At 56.8% G+C, this 15,270-nt stretch overlaps 6 protein-coding genes across 6 annotated transcripts; 1 reads left to right on the top strand and 5 right to left on the bottom strand.

The window, feature by feature from the left end:
• Positions 1 to 642: 642 nt before the first annotated feature.
• PG985_015055 (uncharacterized protein) lies at positions 643 to 1,834 on the bottom strand (the record flags this gene model as incomplete). The annotated part of the gene is made up of 3 exons (XM_066834821.1): positions 643 to 1,093; positions 1,409 to 1,468; positions 1,596 to 1,834. The coding sequence occupies 3 exons, from the start codon at positions 1,832 to 1,834 to the stop codon at positions 643 to 645; spliced, it is 750 nt and encodes a 249-aa protein (XP_066677431.1).
• A 1,152-nt stretch (positions 1,835 to 2,986) lies between these two features.
• Positions 2,987 to 4,225, bottom strand: PG985_015056 (dehydratase IlvD1; the record flags this gene model as incomplete). The annotated part of the gene is given in 3 exon segments (XM_066834822.1): positions 2,987 to 3,453; positions 3,597 to 4,155; positions 4,169 to 4,225. The coding sequence occupies 3 exon segments, from the start codon at positions 4,223 to 4,225 to the stop codon at positions 2,987 to 2,989; spliced, it is 1,083 nt and encodes a 360-aa protein (XP_066677432.1).
• A 778-nt stretch (positions 4,226 to 5,003) lies between these two features.
• Positions 5,004 to 6,590, top strand: PG985_015057 (allantoate permease; the record flags this gene model as incomplete). The annotated part of the gene is made up of 1 exon (XM_066834823.1): positions 5,004 to 6,590. One exon carries the CDS (start codon positions 5,004 to 5,006, stop codon positions 6,588 to 6,590), a length of 1,587 nt encoding a protein of 528 aa, XP_066677433.1.
• A 69-nt stretch (positions 6,591 to 6,659) lies between these two features.
• Positions 6,660 to 8,332, bottom strand: PG985_015058 (uncharacterized protein; the record flags this gene model as incomplete). The annotated part of the gene is made up of 5 exons (XM_066834824.1): positions 6,660 to 7,221; positions 7,322 to 7,719; positions 7,803 to 7,907; positions 7,990 to 8,009; positions 8,104 to 8,332. 5 exons carry the CDS (start codon positions 8,330 to 8,332, stop codon positions 6,660 to 6,662), a joined length of 1,314 nt encoding a protein of 437 aa, XP_066677434.1.
• Positions 8,333 to 9,452: 1,120 nt separating this feature from the next.
• On the bottom strand, positions 9,453 to 10,487 carry PG985_015059 (uncharacterized protein; the record flags this gene model as incomplete). The annotated part of the gene is made up of 4 exons (XM_066834825.1): positions 9,453 to 9,709; positions 9,812 to 10,091; positions 10,150 to 10,393; positions 10,447 to 10,487. The coding sequence occupies 4 exons, from the start codon at positions 10,485 to 10,487 to the stop codon at positions 9,453 to 9,455; spliced, it is 822 nt and encodes a 273-aa protein (XP_066677435.1).
• A 611-nt stretch (positions 10,488 to 11,098) lies between these two features.
• On the bottom strand, positions 11,099 to 13,681 carry PG985_015060 (Mitochondrial 3-hydroxyacyl-thioester dehydratase; the record flags this gene model as incomplete). Its single annotated transcript, XM_066834826.1, has 4 exons — positions 11,099 to 11,460; positions 11,525 to 12,148; positions 12,248 to 12,257; positions 13,247 to 13,681. 4 exons carry the CDS (start codon positions 13,679 to 13,681, stop codon positions 11,099 to 11,101), a joined length of 1,431 nt encoding a protein of 476 aa, XP_066677436.1.
• Between the last annotated feature and the right edge of the window lie 1,589 nt (positions 13,682 to 15,270).

Here is a 15,270-nt window from a genome sequence, read left to right on the forward strand (position 1 = left end):
AACTCCCATTACCATCATTCATCAATGCTCTTATGCTGACCAAAACACCATAGCAACTGCTTATCCCTACGGTGGGGACATTCTGTCTTTACTCACAGCTCTTGGCACTGCCTGCTATCGGAGACCAGACCGGCTACCCGCACCCCTGCGTCCCCAGATCGGAAGCTAGCCCGCTTTTGACTCGATAGCTTTACTCTTTATCATACATAGGGCCAAGGCGCCGGCCTCTTTTCCACTCGGATCTAGACATTCGTCGTTTCAATCCAGCACCGCGTGCTAGTGCTATTCTGAATCAGCTTTGGAAATCCGGGGGTTAGCTACTGCTAACTTGGGCGAGGCTTGACTCGACTTGCTGCTAGACAACCGGCTCCGACGACTTCAATCCAATCAATACCCCAAGGACAGCTACGTAGCGGACCAGCAGACTACACGGCCTCGAAACCACCCGCTGCCTTGATGTCATCTGTTATCTGTTTTCCGCCATGGCAAACAGGTTTCCATGTAACTGAGCAGGAGTTGTAAAAGACAGGAGGATACTGACATCGCAGATGTGAACCCTTTGAACGCCGGACAACCTCCTTGCTGTCGACTACCGTCCCGTCATCGCCCGATCGCTTCGTTACACAAGTGCTCAGCTGGATGTCAGATCCGAGTAGCGCTCTGGCGAATGTAATCCAGAACCTGTCCGCCCGTCTGCGCATGCGAGCATGGTAGATGTTCTGGGCCGGCCTTGATTGTGTTTGCCGGCTCCGTCATCCGTATCTCCCCAATCTCTTGATCGCAGCTAGTGGCAATCTGGGCGTCGACACTGTTGTCGAGCCAGTTCAGCAGGATAGAGGAAGAGATTCGACGATGCTCACGCTGCGAATAGTGACTGCGAATAGTGACGTTGTCCCTCGAGAAGGCAATGGGCATCCAAGCCGCCGCCACCGCGCCGATTATCGTAAGATTGGGGCTGCCCAGGGAACTCCCAGCAATGTACACGATCTCCGGCCGGTCGGTCAGATAACCTGCGAGTCCCCGCTGAGCGTCTATGGCCAGTGCGCTGGGCAGTATCTGGGGAACACACCCCGCCGCCCGATATCCTGCGGCGCTGCTAAATGGGTCCGATGCATCCTCAAGATGCTGTTTTACGTAACGGGGTGCCAACGCTGCGTCAACAGTCGGGGATTGATACTACGATTTGCGGGGGGGGTCGAAAGAGTTCTGGCTGGCGCTTCAACAATAACCGGAACAGACTGAGGACCAAGCATGACCTTTGGCCCAATTCCTATGGGGATGTAATGTCAGCCCAGCTCGGCCGCCAGACATCAGGGGCCCCTTGCCAGATACCAAGAGCAGCTGCGGTAAGTGGGATGTTCCAGCAGAGACGATGAAACGCTTAGCAGTATTGAGCGCATCATTCTACCATTGGGCGTCGGCATCAACCTCAGTAGCTCTTCGAAGACTTTGACCGATCAACGAGAAACTGTTTCGCATAAGTATATGTGTACTCGGCCAGCTTGTCACCCGGTGGATGGCGTCCCGGAGAGAATCGCTTTCGACCGACGATGGATGAGCATTCCCCGAGTTGATTATCGAAGGAACCCACGCACCATGCCCAATGACCTGACCGTTGCCAAACACCTTGGGACTCGGAGACAGGCCTGCCCCCTTCACGACCTTCGCACAACCAGATGGGTACCGGATCGACCCTATTGGCCCACGATACATGCAACAGACCACCGTTGGGGTCGAATGCCGTTGGGACATATGCCGCTGTGCCATTCGCCGGATTGCTTTTGTCGAGTTCTGGGTCTGTCAATCGGCACGACTTCTTGAGATACTCTAGCATGTTATCGGAAGTCTAGCCCTGGTCGGCGACCGGGTCCGCCAGCCTTTGACACGACATCTTCGTCCCCCGCAGATACGCTATAGTGGTGATGACCGTTGACCCGCTCAGCGTCTTGTTCTCGCGCGTAGTACACCCTTCCGCTGCCGACCGCCGCGATAAGCTCAGGGGCCATGGCCCAAAGCATCAAGTATTTTTGGGTTTGAAAGACATTGAAGAGTCCAAAAACGCCGTGCTCGTTGATATCAGGCGCGACACCACGGATCGGTTCGCGTGCTCGACGTTGTAGATACCCTGAGCCTCCAGCGCGACGATCAATGCGACCTCGACGAAATGCAATGGGGTTTCGAAAACGCCGATGCCTCCTCCCATGACTGCTATTACAATGGATTGAAACCGATGTTGAATGTGGTTGTTGCTCCTTCCATAATGTGCTGTAAAAGGGATCACTGACCAAGCAAATGTTCGCGGGCATGCTAAGTATATAGAGAATCAAAAAGCCACATTCTTTCACATACGACCATATCCTGCTGAATACTAGGGATCCCGTCCGCTCTCCCATATATAAGCAGCAGAGAGCCGAATTAGTACTAGGGTCGGTGACGACCTGGGAATCCTCGGTGTTGTATGTTTTCTTTTTGAATTTTTGCCCTGCTGCGCACCGTCGTGGCCATCCGATTGGCCCAGGGGCAGCTGGAGGAACTCAGGCAGAGCTGGTCATGCTGTGAATGCGTAGGCTCGGCGAGAGTAAGGGATGTCAGGTTAGGATGTGGTCAAATGACATTGTACCGAGTAGACACTAGGTGTGGGCAGCCTCTGCTGATCCGAAAGCGGTTGTTAATTGACTGCAATTGGGGTGAGCATCCGGGTCGCATCCGGGATCGATCTCTTATGACAGATCACTCTCGGGTCACATCGATCTAAGCGTGCTATGTTACTGCGCATGAAAGCAGTGCTCGGCGCAACACCCGGTCTCATGTACAATTCTGCAGTGACGGTGGAGTCCTGCTGATAAACCAGTTGTGCACCGAATGGGACTACGGTCACCTGTCGCCTATAAGTAGATGCCAGGACCCGGATGCCAGGTCCAAGCTAGTACTCGTGCTGTGACGACAACATCTCTGATGATGATGCCTATGGATGGTCCATTTTCGACTAGCAATTTTCCCTCTCAAACCTCTCGAGCTCATGCAGCAGCTCGGTCTTGACCTCCGCCTCCGCCCAGCTGATCTCGACGGCGTTCCGGGAAAGCCGCACCATGTCGGCCTTGGACAAGCCGCAGTACCGATACACCTTCTCCAAGGCCCCGTCGATCCAGACGTCGTGCATGTAGGTCGGGTCGTCGCTGTTGACGCACCACTTGACCCCCTCCATATCCCAGAGCTTACGGAGCTTGGGAAAGAGCACCTCGGTCGCCTGCCGCCGGTGGTAGGCGTGCGGGCACAGCGTCAGCGGTATCTGCCGCTCGATGAGCCCTTGTAGCAGCTCCGGCCGGTCGAGGGCGTTGAGGCCGTGGTCGATGCGGTCGGTGCCCCGGCCGTCGAGGACGGTGAAGAGGGCTTCGTGGATGTGGGTGGGGGCGTCTTTTTGGTCGACGTCGCAGTGCATGGTTACGTGGAGGCCTGATAAGGGGTTAGGTTATGGGGGTTCCTTTACGACAGCCTCTGATTGAAGCTCGCTCGTATGCATGTATAAGACATAACAAGAGGGAGGGCTTGGTTGATAGGAATTGAAAAGGAGTGAAGAGCTTATTGGATTCCCTTACCGTCTTGCTTGGCCATCCGGAACGCCTCTTCAAACAGCATAGGAGGCCGGTCGTACTCGTTACTAGCCAACCCCACCGCGTGGAACAGCCCCCGACCCCCGGGGACCCGGGCCCACGGCCGCGCCGCCTCGTACGCCGCGATCCCCTCCTCGACGGGCCGGTCCCGGACGAAGCACATGATCCAATTACTCCGGACCCCGAACCTTTCGGCGCCCTCGCGCTGCGCCCGCATATAGCCATCCAGCACGGTGGCGGCGGGGATGCCGCGCGGGAGGTAGGCCTGCAGGTCGAAGAAGGGCTCGGCGTAGCGGATGTTGAGCTCGGCGGCTTTCTCCAGGTACGCCATGCCGAGCTCGTAGAAGTCTTGCTCCTGGCAGAGGACTTGGGTGCCGGCGAAGTAGGTCTCCAGGAAGGTGGGGGCGCCGTTGTCGCCGTGCAGCTCCTTGCGGTGGTTGTAGAGCACGTTGTAGGATTCGAGCAGTTCGTCGTAGGTGGCGTAGGGCAAGGGGACCTTGTTGCGCTGCGCGAGCTTCCAGCGCAGGGGAGGGGGTGAGGGTGCCTTCGATGTGCACGTGGAGCTCGACCTTGGGGAGGGCGGCGATGAAGGGGGAGACTTGGAGGCCGTTCATGGTGCTTACTGACTGGTAAGCAGTTGGTTAGGGGGAAGAGACTATCATTGAACAATGCCTCACGAAGGCGAAACAATCTGGACTACATTTGGTATATACAAGTCTATATGTATCATACTGCGACTGCCGTGCCTATCTAGGTACTTTAGGAATCCGGCGCTCCGGGGAACATGGATGGCCTATCAAGATGCCATTTCTGGGACCAGCAGGGGTCTAGCAGCGGGTCGATATTAGCGGGTGGCCACTGACCAAGGCACTATCAGCCCGCAGAATCACCTGGCTTAGCGCTACCCCACGTACCAGCGTCAACAGCCCCTTGCCGACCACTGTCAAATTGAAGATGACGTCTTTTTGTACGGGGACAAACCAATACCGTTGCATCTTGTTCACTATCTGCCACCGATGTTTCCACTGGCGTCTTTCTACCTGACTGGAAATACCATTACATTATTGAAAAGAAATACTGAGGACATCCTTGTCCTGAAGATAAGTGCAGTGCAAGGTCGGACAAGACCGACGCAGCCGGGGGTGCTTTCAGCTTAGCACATCTCGGCATCGCTACTGATTTGCCAGAGATAGAAGATAGCGCCTGCATCTGGCTCTACCCTTGCCGATCTTCTAACGTTCGGCTCGCGTCCGAAGAATACTACGTTCCATGCGTGCTGCAGGAACCTAGAGGGGAAGGTATATCATGTCTCTTTACTCGCACGAAGACTCCTCGCGCGAATGTCTCCTCCCTCCCAATGCAGCAGCAGCCCGTCCAGGCTTACACGCGACAATGGGCCACCCCGATGAATTGGAGACCGGGCGACCAAGCAATGCCGCCACAGATACGCAGCATGCCCCAGTCGAAGCCGTCGACGCCGCCACGGCCCGCCGCATCGTGCGCAAGATCGACATGCGCTTGCTGCCGCTGCTCTTCGTGACGTACGTCTTCAACTTCATGGACAAGACGATCCTATCGAGCGCATCCGTGTTCGGCCTCAAACAAGACACGCACCTGCGCGGCCAGGACTACGCCTGGGTCTCGTCCGTGTTTTATTTCGGCTACTTCGCCTGGGCCTACCCGACCACGCTGCTCGTCGCCCGCCTGCCCGTCGGCCGCTACCTGGCCGCCAACACGCTGTTCTGGGGCGCCGTCGTGGCGCTCACCGCGGCGTGCGTCAACTACCGGGGGCTGCTGACGGTGCGGTTCCTGTTGGGGGTCGCCGAGGCCACGGTCTCGCCCGCCCTCATGTTCGTGACGTCGACTTGGTACACGCGCGACGAGATCCCCACGCGCACGGGCATCTGGTTCGCGGGCAACAGCGTCGGCGGCATCGTCTCGTCCTTCCTGGCCTTCGGCATCGGGCACATCCGCCAGGACCACGACGCCAGCCACGTCGGGCCCTGGCGCTGGATGTTCATTATCTTGGGCGTCGCGACCTTCCTCTGGGGCTTTATCATCTTTTGGCGCCTGCCCGACCGCATCTCGAGCGCCGCGTTCCTGACGCCCGCCGAGCGCCGCTGGGCCCAGGACCGCGTCGTCGTCGCGGGCACGGGAAACACTGAGAAATCGGCGTGGCGCTGGGACCAGGCGCGCGAGTGCCTCGTCGACCCCAAGACGTGGTTCGTCGGGTCGCTGTGCCTGCTGTGCCAGATCCCCAACGGCGGGACGCAGAACTTTGCGAATTTGGTCCTCGTCTCGTTCGGGTTCACGAACCTGCAGTCCACCCTCATCAACATCCCCTACTCCGTCCTCACCATTGCCGCCATCTCGGGCACGGGCTGGCTCGCCGGCCGCTTCCGCTCGCTCAACTGCTTCTTGGCGGCCCTCATCGTGCTCCCGCCCGTCGTGGGCAGCGCGCTGATCGGGAAGCGCGAGGCGCTCCCGCACGGGGTGGCGCTGTTCGGGTACTTCTTGCTGTCGACGGGTCCCGCGGCGCTGCCGCTCTTGCTGTCGCTCGTGCAGGTCAACTTCCGCGGCGTGACGAAGAAGGGCACCATGACGGCGCTCGTGTTTGTGGCGTACTGCACGGGCAACATCGTGGGGCCCCAGCTGTTCCGCGAGTCGGAGGCGCCCGGGTACACGACCGCTTTCCGCGCGATTATGGTTTGTTATGCGTTGGTGGTGTGTCTGTCGCTCGGGCTCCGGTTCTACCTGCAGTGGATGAATAAACGTCGAGAGAGGGAGGAGGGCATCCATGCCGGGTTGGGGGCGTCGGGGGTGGTTGGGTGTAGTCACGACGATGGCGGGAAGCCGGTCGATGTCGCGGGCGGTTCTGCGGCGGAGGTGACGGAGGCGGTTAACCAGGTTCATCTGCGGCCGGAGGACTATGAGGATGTGACGGATTGGAAGACGGTTGGGTTCCGGTATCGACTGTGAATGTAGAATACGGTTGAGTCTATATCCCAAGACAATTCCCCTGGCGTCTCGTCGAGTTTGTGTGCTTCTTTAGGCCCATGGTAGCTGGCGACTTCTTGTCCCGATATTAGAGGCCCCGTGATACTCAGCTTCCTCCGTCCGAACATCGACCCGCGTCGTCCGCAGGATCGCCGGGTTCGGCATTGCTTCCAGGTCTTTCGAGCGAGGGGGCGAAGGGTGGCGGTAGTCGCGCAGCTCCAGATAGCGATGCGCCTCGGGCTTGTTATTGTTTCTGGTTCTGGTGGTGAGGTTGTTCTTGTTGTTGCTGCTGTTGTCACCACGACGTAAAGAGGACATTTTCCAAACGCCGCTCATCTTGTGGGCCGTCGGCTTGGTAGGATGGGTGGTGGCGGTAGCGGCGGTGATGGTGGTGTCTTTGGTCCCGGAGGGGGGTGTCGTCTTGTTGTTATTGTTATTGCCGCCGCGTAGCTTGGCCAGGGCTTTCGGGAACGCCGGGGTGCAGTACACGATGAGGCCGCAGGTGGCTTCGACCATGGCCCAGATTCCGACGATGCAGAAGTCGTACGTGACGTCCTGGGAGCGCGTATAGCGGACCGAGACGGGGATGCGGAAGGCGGCGGCGATGCAGGCGCTGCTCGGACCGTTTTGGTTAGCCTATCATATTGAAGCGTGAAGAAGCTGGCTCATTGGCAGCCGGATGTGGAGAGAGGAAGAACGAGAACAACACTTACATCACCCCAACCACGAACACGACCGAAACCCCAAGCCGCTTGCGAAACGACAACTGCAAAAGCCCCCAGATGACCTTTTGCGGCAGCACCAGAATCGCCAGATCAATAGCAAAATTGACGACGGCCGAGGCGACGAAGAGGGCGCGGCCGTCGAAGCAGCGCCCCGGGACGAGCATGTCCCAGTTCTTCTCGTGGGGCGTGCAGGCCAGGTTGACGACGAGGACGGCGGCGGCGTTGAAGAGGAAATTGACGGCCAGCAGGACCGCCGAGGTCCAGAAAAAGCAGTTGCGGCGGCGGCTGCCGGGGCCGGGGACGAAAAGGCGCTGCCACTCGAGCAGGATGGCGGTTTTGAGGAGGAGGATGGTGGTGGTGAAGAAGTTGGTGGCGAGGGTGAAGAGCTGGTCCGGGTGTGAGTGAGTGCGATTGGAGTATTAGGGGGGTTTGGAGGAGGAGGGCTCGAGAGGGAGAGAGAGGGACTCACGTAGAAGATTTCGGGCAGGTCTCGGAGACGGAAGTCCCATTGGTGTACGAGGAAGCCGACGTGGACTTCGCGGAGGAGGACGGCGACGTATGCTACGAAGAGTACCTGTTGAAGAACACTTGTCAGTACATGCATACACCACCTTCTCTTTCTTCATGCACTGTGAAATATGAGATCATCGCCATACGTAAGAGACCAGCATGAGATCTGTGGAGTTGGTGTCAGCAGAAAGCTCAACATAGAGTTACCACCGCGGGTTGGCGTGTTTGATCAGAGCATCTTGCTTGGGATCACCACTCACAATCGCTGATGAATATCTTCTTCCACGAGCGCCCCATCCCGGACACTCGAACGAAGACGAAGAAGGAGCCGACGACGAGACATGTCCCGCACACCGAAATCACGACCGCGTTTCCGTTCGGGGGGTTGTCGAAGTTGGGCTCGACGCCCGGCGGCGGCGCGAGGGCGGGCCCCTGCAGTAGCTTCTCCCGTTCGGCGGGCGGGAGCGCCCAGAACTCGGTCGATTGCATTTTGAAGCTGAATGAGAACGGAGTCAACATCGATTGCTTGGACCCGTATTGCGAGACGACAGGTAATTTGGTCGATATAAGTCTAATTTCATCACCCCTTGAAATTCGGTTCAAGTTTGGGAGCAGGTAGGCAGACTTGTTCACCGGTGGAGAAACGAGGGACGAGGCAATGAGCGGATTGCTCGAGGAGGATCCGAGTACGTTATTACGACGACCAGTCGGTGTCAGTGCTTCCTCGCCCCCATTCTGGGCGATCTGGGAGTTCGGAGTCTCTCACGTTTGCCGGTTTGACTAGGCATGGATTCATATTGGGAAAAGCAAAGAAAAGGTGATGGTCATGTCGCAGCGAAATCAAATCAAGGTCCGACCACAAATCAAAACGGAAATCATGGACATAGTTGGTCCGGCAGATCTGCGACCAACTTCTTCATGGTTATTTGCTGGCCTCCATGTGAGCCCTTGGTTCTGCTGAGGCCGATAGGAGCTGTTGATATTACAGATGGGGGCGGGATGCTGACAAGTATGATGCCGAGGAAGAGAAGGTGGTGGGTGGCAACACCGCCGAGCCGACTCAAACATCTTACGAAGTATTACATGCAGAGCAATGTGCTTACAACCAGAGGATCCGAATGGGACAATCTCACCAGAGAAGTCTCACTGCGTGCTTGAATCTAAGTCGGGATCAGGTATGATTCAAACCCCGCGGCGTTCGTATCAAGTAAACAACGGAAGCTCCCGACCCCAGCCCAAATCCTGCCAAGATGTGACCAATCAATATTTACAACACCCCAGAAATTCTCCGACGCTAAAAAGGGGTAGGGGGGACCTCTCGATCTCCTCGATTCACAAGGCCCCATCTCAAATAAATGAACAGAGATGGTCGCCGGCTTGTCGGGCAGTCGACTGCATCATTGAAGTATTATGTCAGACGGCCCGTCTCCTTACGTGATTGGAGGAATCCTCAGCAAGGAACACACACACCGTGCATAATAACGTCAGCCCATTCGGACCCGCGCCCTAGCCGAATGCGAAGTGCTTGTGCAATGAATGAGAAAGTCCTGGAGTTGAAAAAGACTACTACGAGACTCTGCACAGGATTGGCCCCAACCCCCCTCACACACTACGTCTTGCAGCTCAGACTCATGCCGCCATCCATGACGATGCCGGCCCCGGTGGTGAAGCTCGACCGATAGCTGCACAGGTACAAGACCGTGTCGGCGACCTCCTCGGGCCGACACAGTCGACCCATGGGCACGCCCGCCAGGAGGTGCTGTTCCAGACCCGGCCTTATTTTCTTGGCCTCTTGCACCATTGGGGCATCCGTCCACGTCGGACAGACGCAGTTGACCCGGATCCCGTTGCTGACATTATCGATTGCTGGATGAGGGAGGGCGATGGCGAGTTAGCGATGAGAGATTGCGACTGGAGGAACGTGGCAAGGGGTATAGGGGTAGTAGTAGGGGTAGTAGTTGGACGTACCCGCGGTCTTGGTGATGGCCAGCACGGCGTGCTTCGAGGTGTTATACTGCACCATGTGTGGCAACGTGATATAAGAGGCGATAGAAGCCAGGGTGACGATAGCACCACGCATCGTGCCTCGCTCCGGGTACTTCTCGTGCACCGGCCTGGGATCCTGGGACTCCATGGCCGCCGAGACCAGGCTTGTTACGAGGAAGGTCCCGTGCACGTTGACCTCCAGCAGGCGCTTGAAGTCGGGGAAGCTGGCGGCCGCGATGGGGTCGGACGCCCCTCCGGGGACCTGGACGGGGTGAGTAAGCTAGAAACATTCAATTCCATAGTAAACACAAGGGACTTACGCCTGCGGAGTGTACGCAATAGTCGATGCGCCCGAACAACTCGACCGTGTGGGAGATCGCGCTTTGGACCGAGTCTTCCTGACTGACGTCCATCCGGACCGCTTCCGCGCGGAACTCCGGGTGCGTCGCGACGGACTTGAGGGCGGCCGCGGTCTCTTTGGCGCCATCCAGGTTGATGTCGGCGACCATGATGCCGCTGGCCCCTTCTTGGGCGAGGGCGTGGCAGCATGCCTTGCCGATTCCGCTCGCTGCATCGGATCGTTAGTTGTTGAAGACAGGATGGGAGTCATGTGCTACTTGCCTCCACCTGTAACGAGGGCATATCCGGTGACATCCATGATAACGATGTTTGGTGATGTCGATTCTTTCTTAGACACTTAATTAAGTTTGAAGTGATGATCAAAAGTGGCAGCATTCGCTATTTAAGAACAGAAATATTAACGCCAAGCAAGGAAAGAGGGGGACGTTGCAAAGAGAGCCCAGTTACACGAAAATATTGTGAGGAAAGTGGGTTGTTGTTGGTTGGCAGTGTGCAATAGCCCCCCTTGCATCCTCATGCGTGACGGATCACCGGTTCCAACAAATCAGCGTTCCGCTGGGTCTTCCACGTACCATTCCGCTGGAGAACACTAACTGCCAACAACCTGACCAACCCGGCGGGAAATTCGTTGATGAGATGGCTGTTTCCGGTAATAGGTGCATCCTGGACTGACGGCATCGGGGTGAAAAAGGGGGGAGAAATCATTCTCGAGACCATTGGGCGATGGTAGACAGACACTGGTTTGTGAGCAGACAATGCTTTTGTGGGGATATTGCCTGCTCGCCAAACATTGTCTGCTGGCCGAAGCAATGTCTGCTTGGCCGTCCCGATTAGAGCTCCATGCATTCAAATAAAAGTAGTATAATACATAATCGGATTAACATAGCAGTAGAGTACGCTTTCCGAAATTCAATCGGCAACGATGGTGCTCTTCATACAGACCACGTTACCCTTTTGAACCAGGATGGTGAACGGCTTTCCGTCGGCCGGACCAACCCGTTTCTGCGCGGACATCTGATATGTATCCCCAGTGTGCAATGGTGCCATGGCCCTGTAGCGTATCTCATTTACTGCGCCCGGCCCCCCACAAACATCTCTCCAGTAGTCGAGCATGTTGATGAGGTTGAGCGGGCCATGCACCACAGGGCCCGGGTGACCCTCCACGCTCCGCGCCCAACTTCCGTCGTAGTGGATCTTGTGGCCGTTGAAGGTCAGGGCCGAGAAGCGGAAGAGGCCCACGGGCGACCACCGGAACTGTCGACTGGGGTAGCCTGTTGCACCAGTCAGCACGGATTCAGAAACGAGCCAGAGTACAGTAAAGCTGCTGCAACTCACCCCCGTCGCCGCCATCCAGGTCCTCCACCGTGGACGGCCCTAGCACGGTAGTGTCAAGCGCCGGCCGTGGAGACGCCAACCCGTTCACCATGGCCGGAAGGAAGGCCCAAGACCGCTCGTCCACCAGCGCCAGCCCCTCGGGCCCCCAAAACTCCTTCTCCACCTCGACGAGGACCATCTCCTCGCCGTCGAGCCGCTTCTTGGCCGCCGCGGTCAGGAGGCGCGTGCGCTCCTCGACCTGCTGGCCCACGCGCAGCTGCGCGGGCGCCTTCCACGTCATGCGGCCGCCGGCCCACATGCGCCGCGTGAAGGGCGCGGGCGCGTTGAAGGTCCGGTCGGTGCCGTCGGGACCCAGCTCGCGCTCGGTGCCGTTGGGCGTGAAGTAGACGAGGTGGTAGCCCGGGGGCAGCGGGGTGCCGTTGGGTGGGGGCGTCTCCGACACGTCGAGGCCCGGGTGCAGGTGCGTTCGGCCCAGTGTCAGGCTCAGCTTCTGCAATTGGTTGCCGTCGAGAATCTGTCGGCGCGTGATTACGCGGTCCCTGAACGTGTGCCTCATCTGCTCAGCGGCATCCTGGGCGCTGGTGGTGAGCTGCCGCCGTTGTTGTCGTTGGACGGACCTGCGCCCTGCGCAAGGGAGAGGCGGGGTCCGGAGTCGTGGGAGCAACCGCTGGGGTGACCACCACGGTGACTTGGCGTAAAAAGCCATTCCTAGATCCCACTTACAGATTTGGTTCTACAGGTCTTGTTAAAGAGTGAAGAATTGTATTACATGAGGCTGTCTGTTTAGTTGACCTGAAGCTCGCTAGCGGTGTGCCCTCTGGCGACGGTGCAAAACGTGGGGGTGGCGTGGCTAACCCCCGCGTTTTATGCGGAACCTCGGCCAGCTCAGAGGATGTTGAGATTGGGCTTCAAGATTAGGTTAAGTAGATCCGACGATCCGTCCCAAGTGCTGATCCAAGTTCGTCGCATCATTTCCGCCAATCAGTCACTACCAACCAGCGTCTTTTCTCTCGTTGGCCAACTGCACGCGATCCAAATACCACGACCCCTGTCTTGGTCGCAGTGGCGGCCGCAGGTATACTAGCGGCAACTTTGCTCTTCCCCTTCCGGCTTATCTGCTGGACAACTTCTCTGTTCGTCCAGGGGCATTCGTGTTTACTAGCACCGCAATTAGACCACAAACCTGCCCCTTTTCGAATCCAGTATATGTTCTCTCCCAGCATGCAGGACCCTTGCGATAGACTTGCTGTGTCGCTCCCGGCCCGGAGCGAAAGCAATTCAAGGCATTGCACTTCCGAAATATCCGTTAGCTGGTAGGTCTGAGTAGCAACAAAGATCTGGGGTTATTGGTTTTTGAATACTCACTATGAGCCGCGAGTAGATATAGGCTCTGCGGAAGATGCAAACATTCGCAACCGGGGCTGACCGTTGTACCAGGCGTCAAGATGGGTTGGATGACTTCTCCTATACCAGCACAAACACTAACAAGGTCGGCTTGGCTAGCGAGGTCTTGCCACGATCGGGCATCTCTGGAAGCACTAAGTTCCTTCAAAGCACTTCCAGTTGCTGGCTGAACCACCGCATTCATCATCTCAGAGGCGTAAATCACATTCCTTTTTGGTACTTCCTCGTTCCAGAAGAGTCCAGCAAGTTTGTGTTGATTCTGAGAAAAAGTTGTTTGAGTCTTTCGCAGTCCGATTCTCCGGCGTCACCCAAGACCACGACATCGCCGTTGCCTTCCAGGGCTCTGACGGCCGCCGACGCCCCATCTGGAGATGGCTCGGCGAATGGAATCGGGTCGTCCAGCTCTTCCCTCAGCTTGACCTCCTGAAAGTACCGATGGCATAAATGCAGCGCCAAGCTGATCATGGGGACGAGCCAAGCCTGCTTCGACTTGGTATCGACTATCGTAGCCACTTTCCGGGCGCCGAGTCGAACCGCCTGTCTATACTGGTCCGGGGCCTGGTATTTCTGTACGTTGGAGTGAAACCTCCAAGTACTCATGGCTTGAGGCGCAATGTTGATCGGGCCCAGGCTGAAGCTGATCTGGCCGCCTCCCTCGAACCCCTCTCGGTGCGCGGTTCGGCGGCGGGAGGGGATACCGGTGGTCCAGGTGAGCTTGTGCGTTTTCACCAGGGAACTAGTTCCCAGCATCATATTTGCCTGCTCGAACCAGCCCAAAACACATTTGGAATTGGCCAGCTCTGAGACATCGGTGGTTTTGTACCTTGCGGGGTGCTGGAGTCAGCAATGAACGTGGTATGTGATGGACCAACTCACCAATCCCTTTGGATAGTGTCAAGCTCGGAAGGTCGTATCATATCACGGTTGTTGCTGGACTCGAAATGCCAATGAATCGCATTGCTGTCTGGGTTACGGCGAACGGGTATCAAGGCGGTGAAAAAGCCCAGCAGGATTATCCCCCCCGTCCACATGATGGTAATTCTCAGTAACCGCCAAGTGTACCATCATATCGAAAGGTATTTCCAGACCAGGTAGCACTTCTCCTGTTGATGTGTCATCGACATCTTGATTCCAGGCAATGATAACCGACTTGAACAGTTGCAGCCAGCATGTCGAGTCCGGTGGGACAAGACCTCGTAGTTCATGAGGACTGAAGTTCTCAAGCAGTAATCTCAGATCATGACTCTTCTTAGAAGAGTGATGTACTACCGAAGATAGGTGGATAGGCTTCGATATTTTTTCTTCCTCACCCAAAATAGGGGTTTGGCGGATCGCAGTGCACAACCAAGTGAGGGCCTCCACACCGTCGCGATCATCGCTCTTTCTGTCTACCAGCAAGACAGAGTCTCTTGCGATGACAATCGATCCCAGCACTGGACAGGAGATCTGGACCCGTTTGCCGCCCGACAACTGCAAGTCCTCGATGCCCTTGCACAACGTCGTTAGGACTGAGAGCCCCACTCTCTGCCACCGTTTCGCGAGGTAAGACCCGCAAGTTGTGCACTCAAGACCCCCGGGGGAGCCGGTGATGACAACAAAATTCGACAGCAGGTCGAAAGTGCTTGCTTCTTCTCCGCCTGGGGCCTTTTGCATCTCTTCTACTACGCGCTGTATCTCCCAGTTGCATGACAGTCGCTCGACGTCGGCGAGAGGGTGGGTAGGCGCGTCACGGATCTGATGACTAGGCCTCGAACCCTCCCGGTCCCTTTCCCTCCGAACTTTCCGGTTATTTGCAGGAGGATTGCTGTGCTTGTTCCGAGCTCTAGAGGAGCTACCTTTTTGCAAGAAGAAGGGCGTGGAATCGCTGAGCCAGCCTTCCACGTGTGCGCTGTGGATAGAATCTGGTTGCGAGTCTTCGCCCTGTCTAGAAGACATCGTTGGAAATATTGAAAGGCGACGTGACTAGCTTCGGATGACCATAAAGACGCGGTTTGGTAGTCATCAGTCCCGCCAATACAGAAGCCCGATATCCGACGGGACCCCTCGTTGGCCTGTTTCGTACTGTAATATAACGGTCGCCGAAAGCACCAACTGACCAGCATGAGAAGTAGCACACTCATTCAGGCCATTCAAGAGCTGGTAGAACGCTGCAGCAGTCCTAGGTTGGGGAGTATGAGGTGAGAGATCTCCGCATTGCCAACAAGATCGATGTGTGACGTTTCGTTTCTAGTAACAGAAATTGAAGGGCTATCCACCCTTGTTATTCCCGTGATTGATTGACAGTAATATTCCTGGGAGAGTGACTTGGTATGGCCCGGGAAGAGCAAAGATAAAATAGGAGC

The sequence above is a fragment of the Apiospora marii genome (assembly GCF_038362585.1).
Source record: "Apiospora marii strain CBS 49790 chromosome Unknown utg000012l_segment0_segment0, whole genome shotgun sequence".
Taxonomy (NCBI): Eukaryota; Fungi; Ascomycota; class Sordariomycetes; order Amphisphaeriales; family Apiosporaceae; genus Apiospora; species Apiospora marii.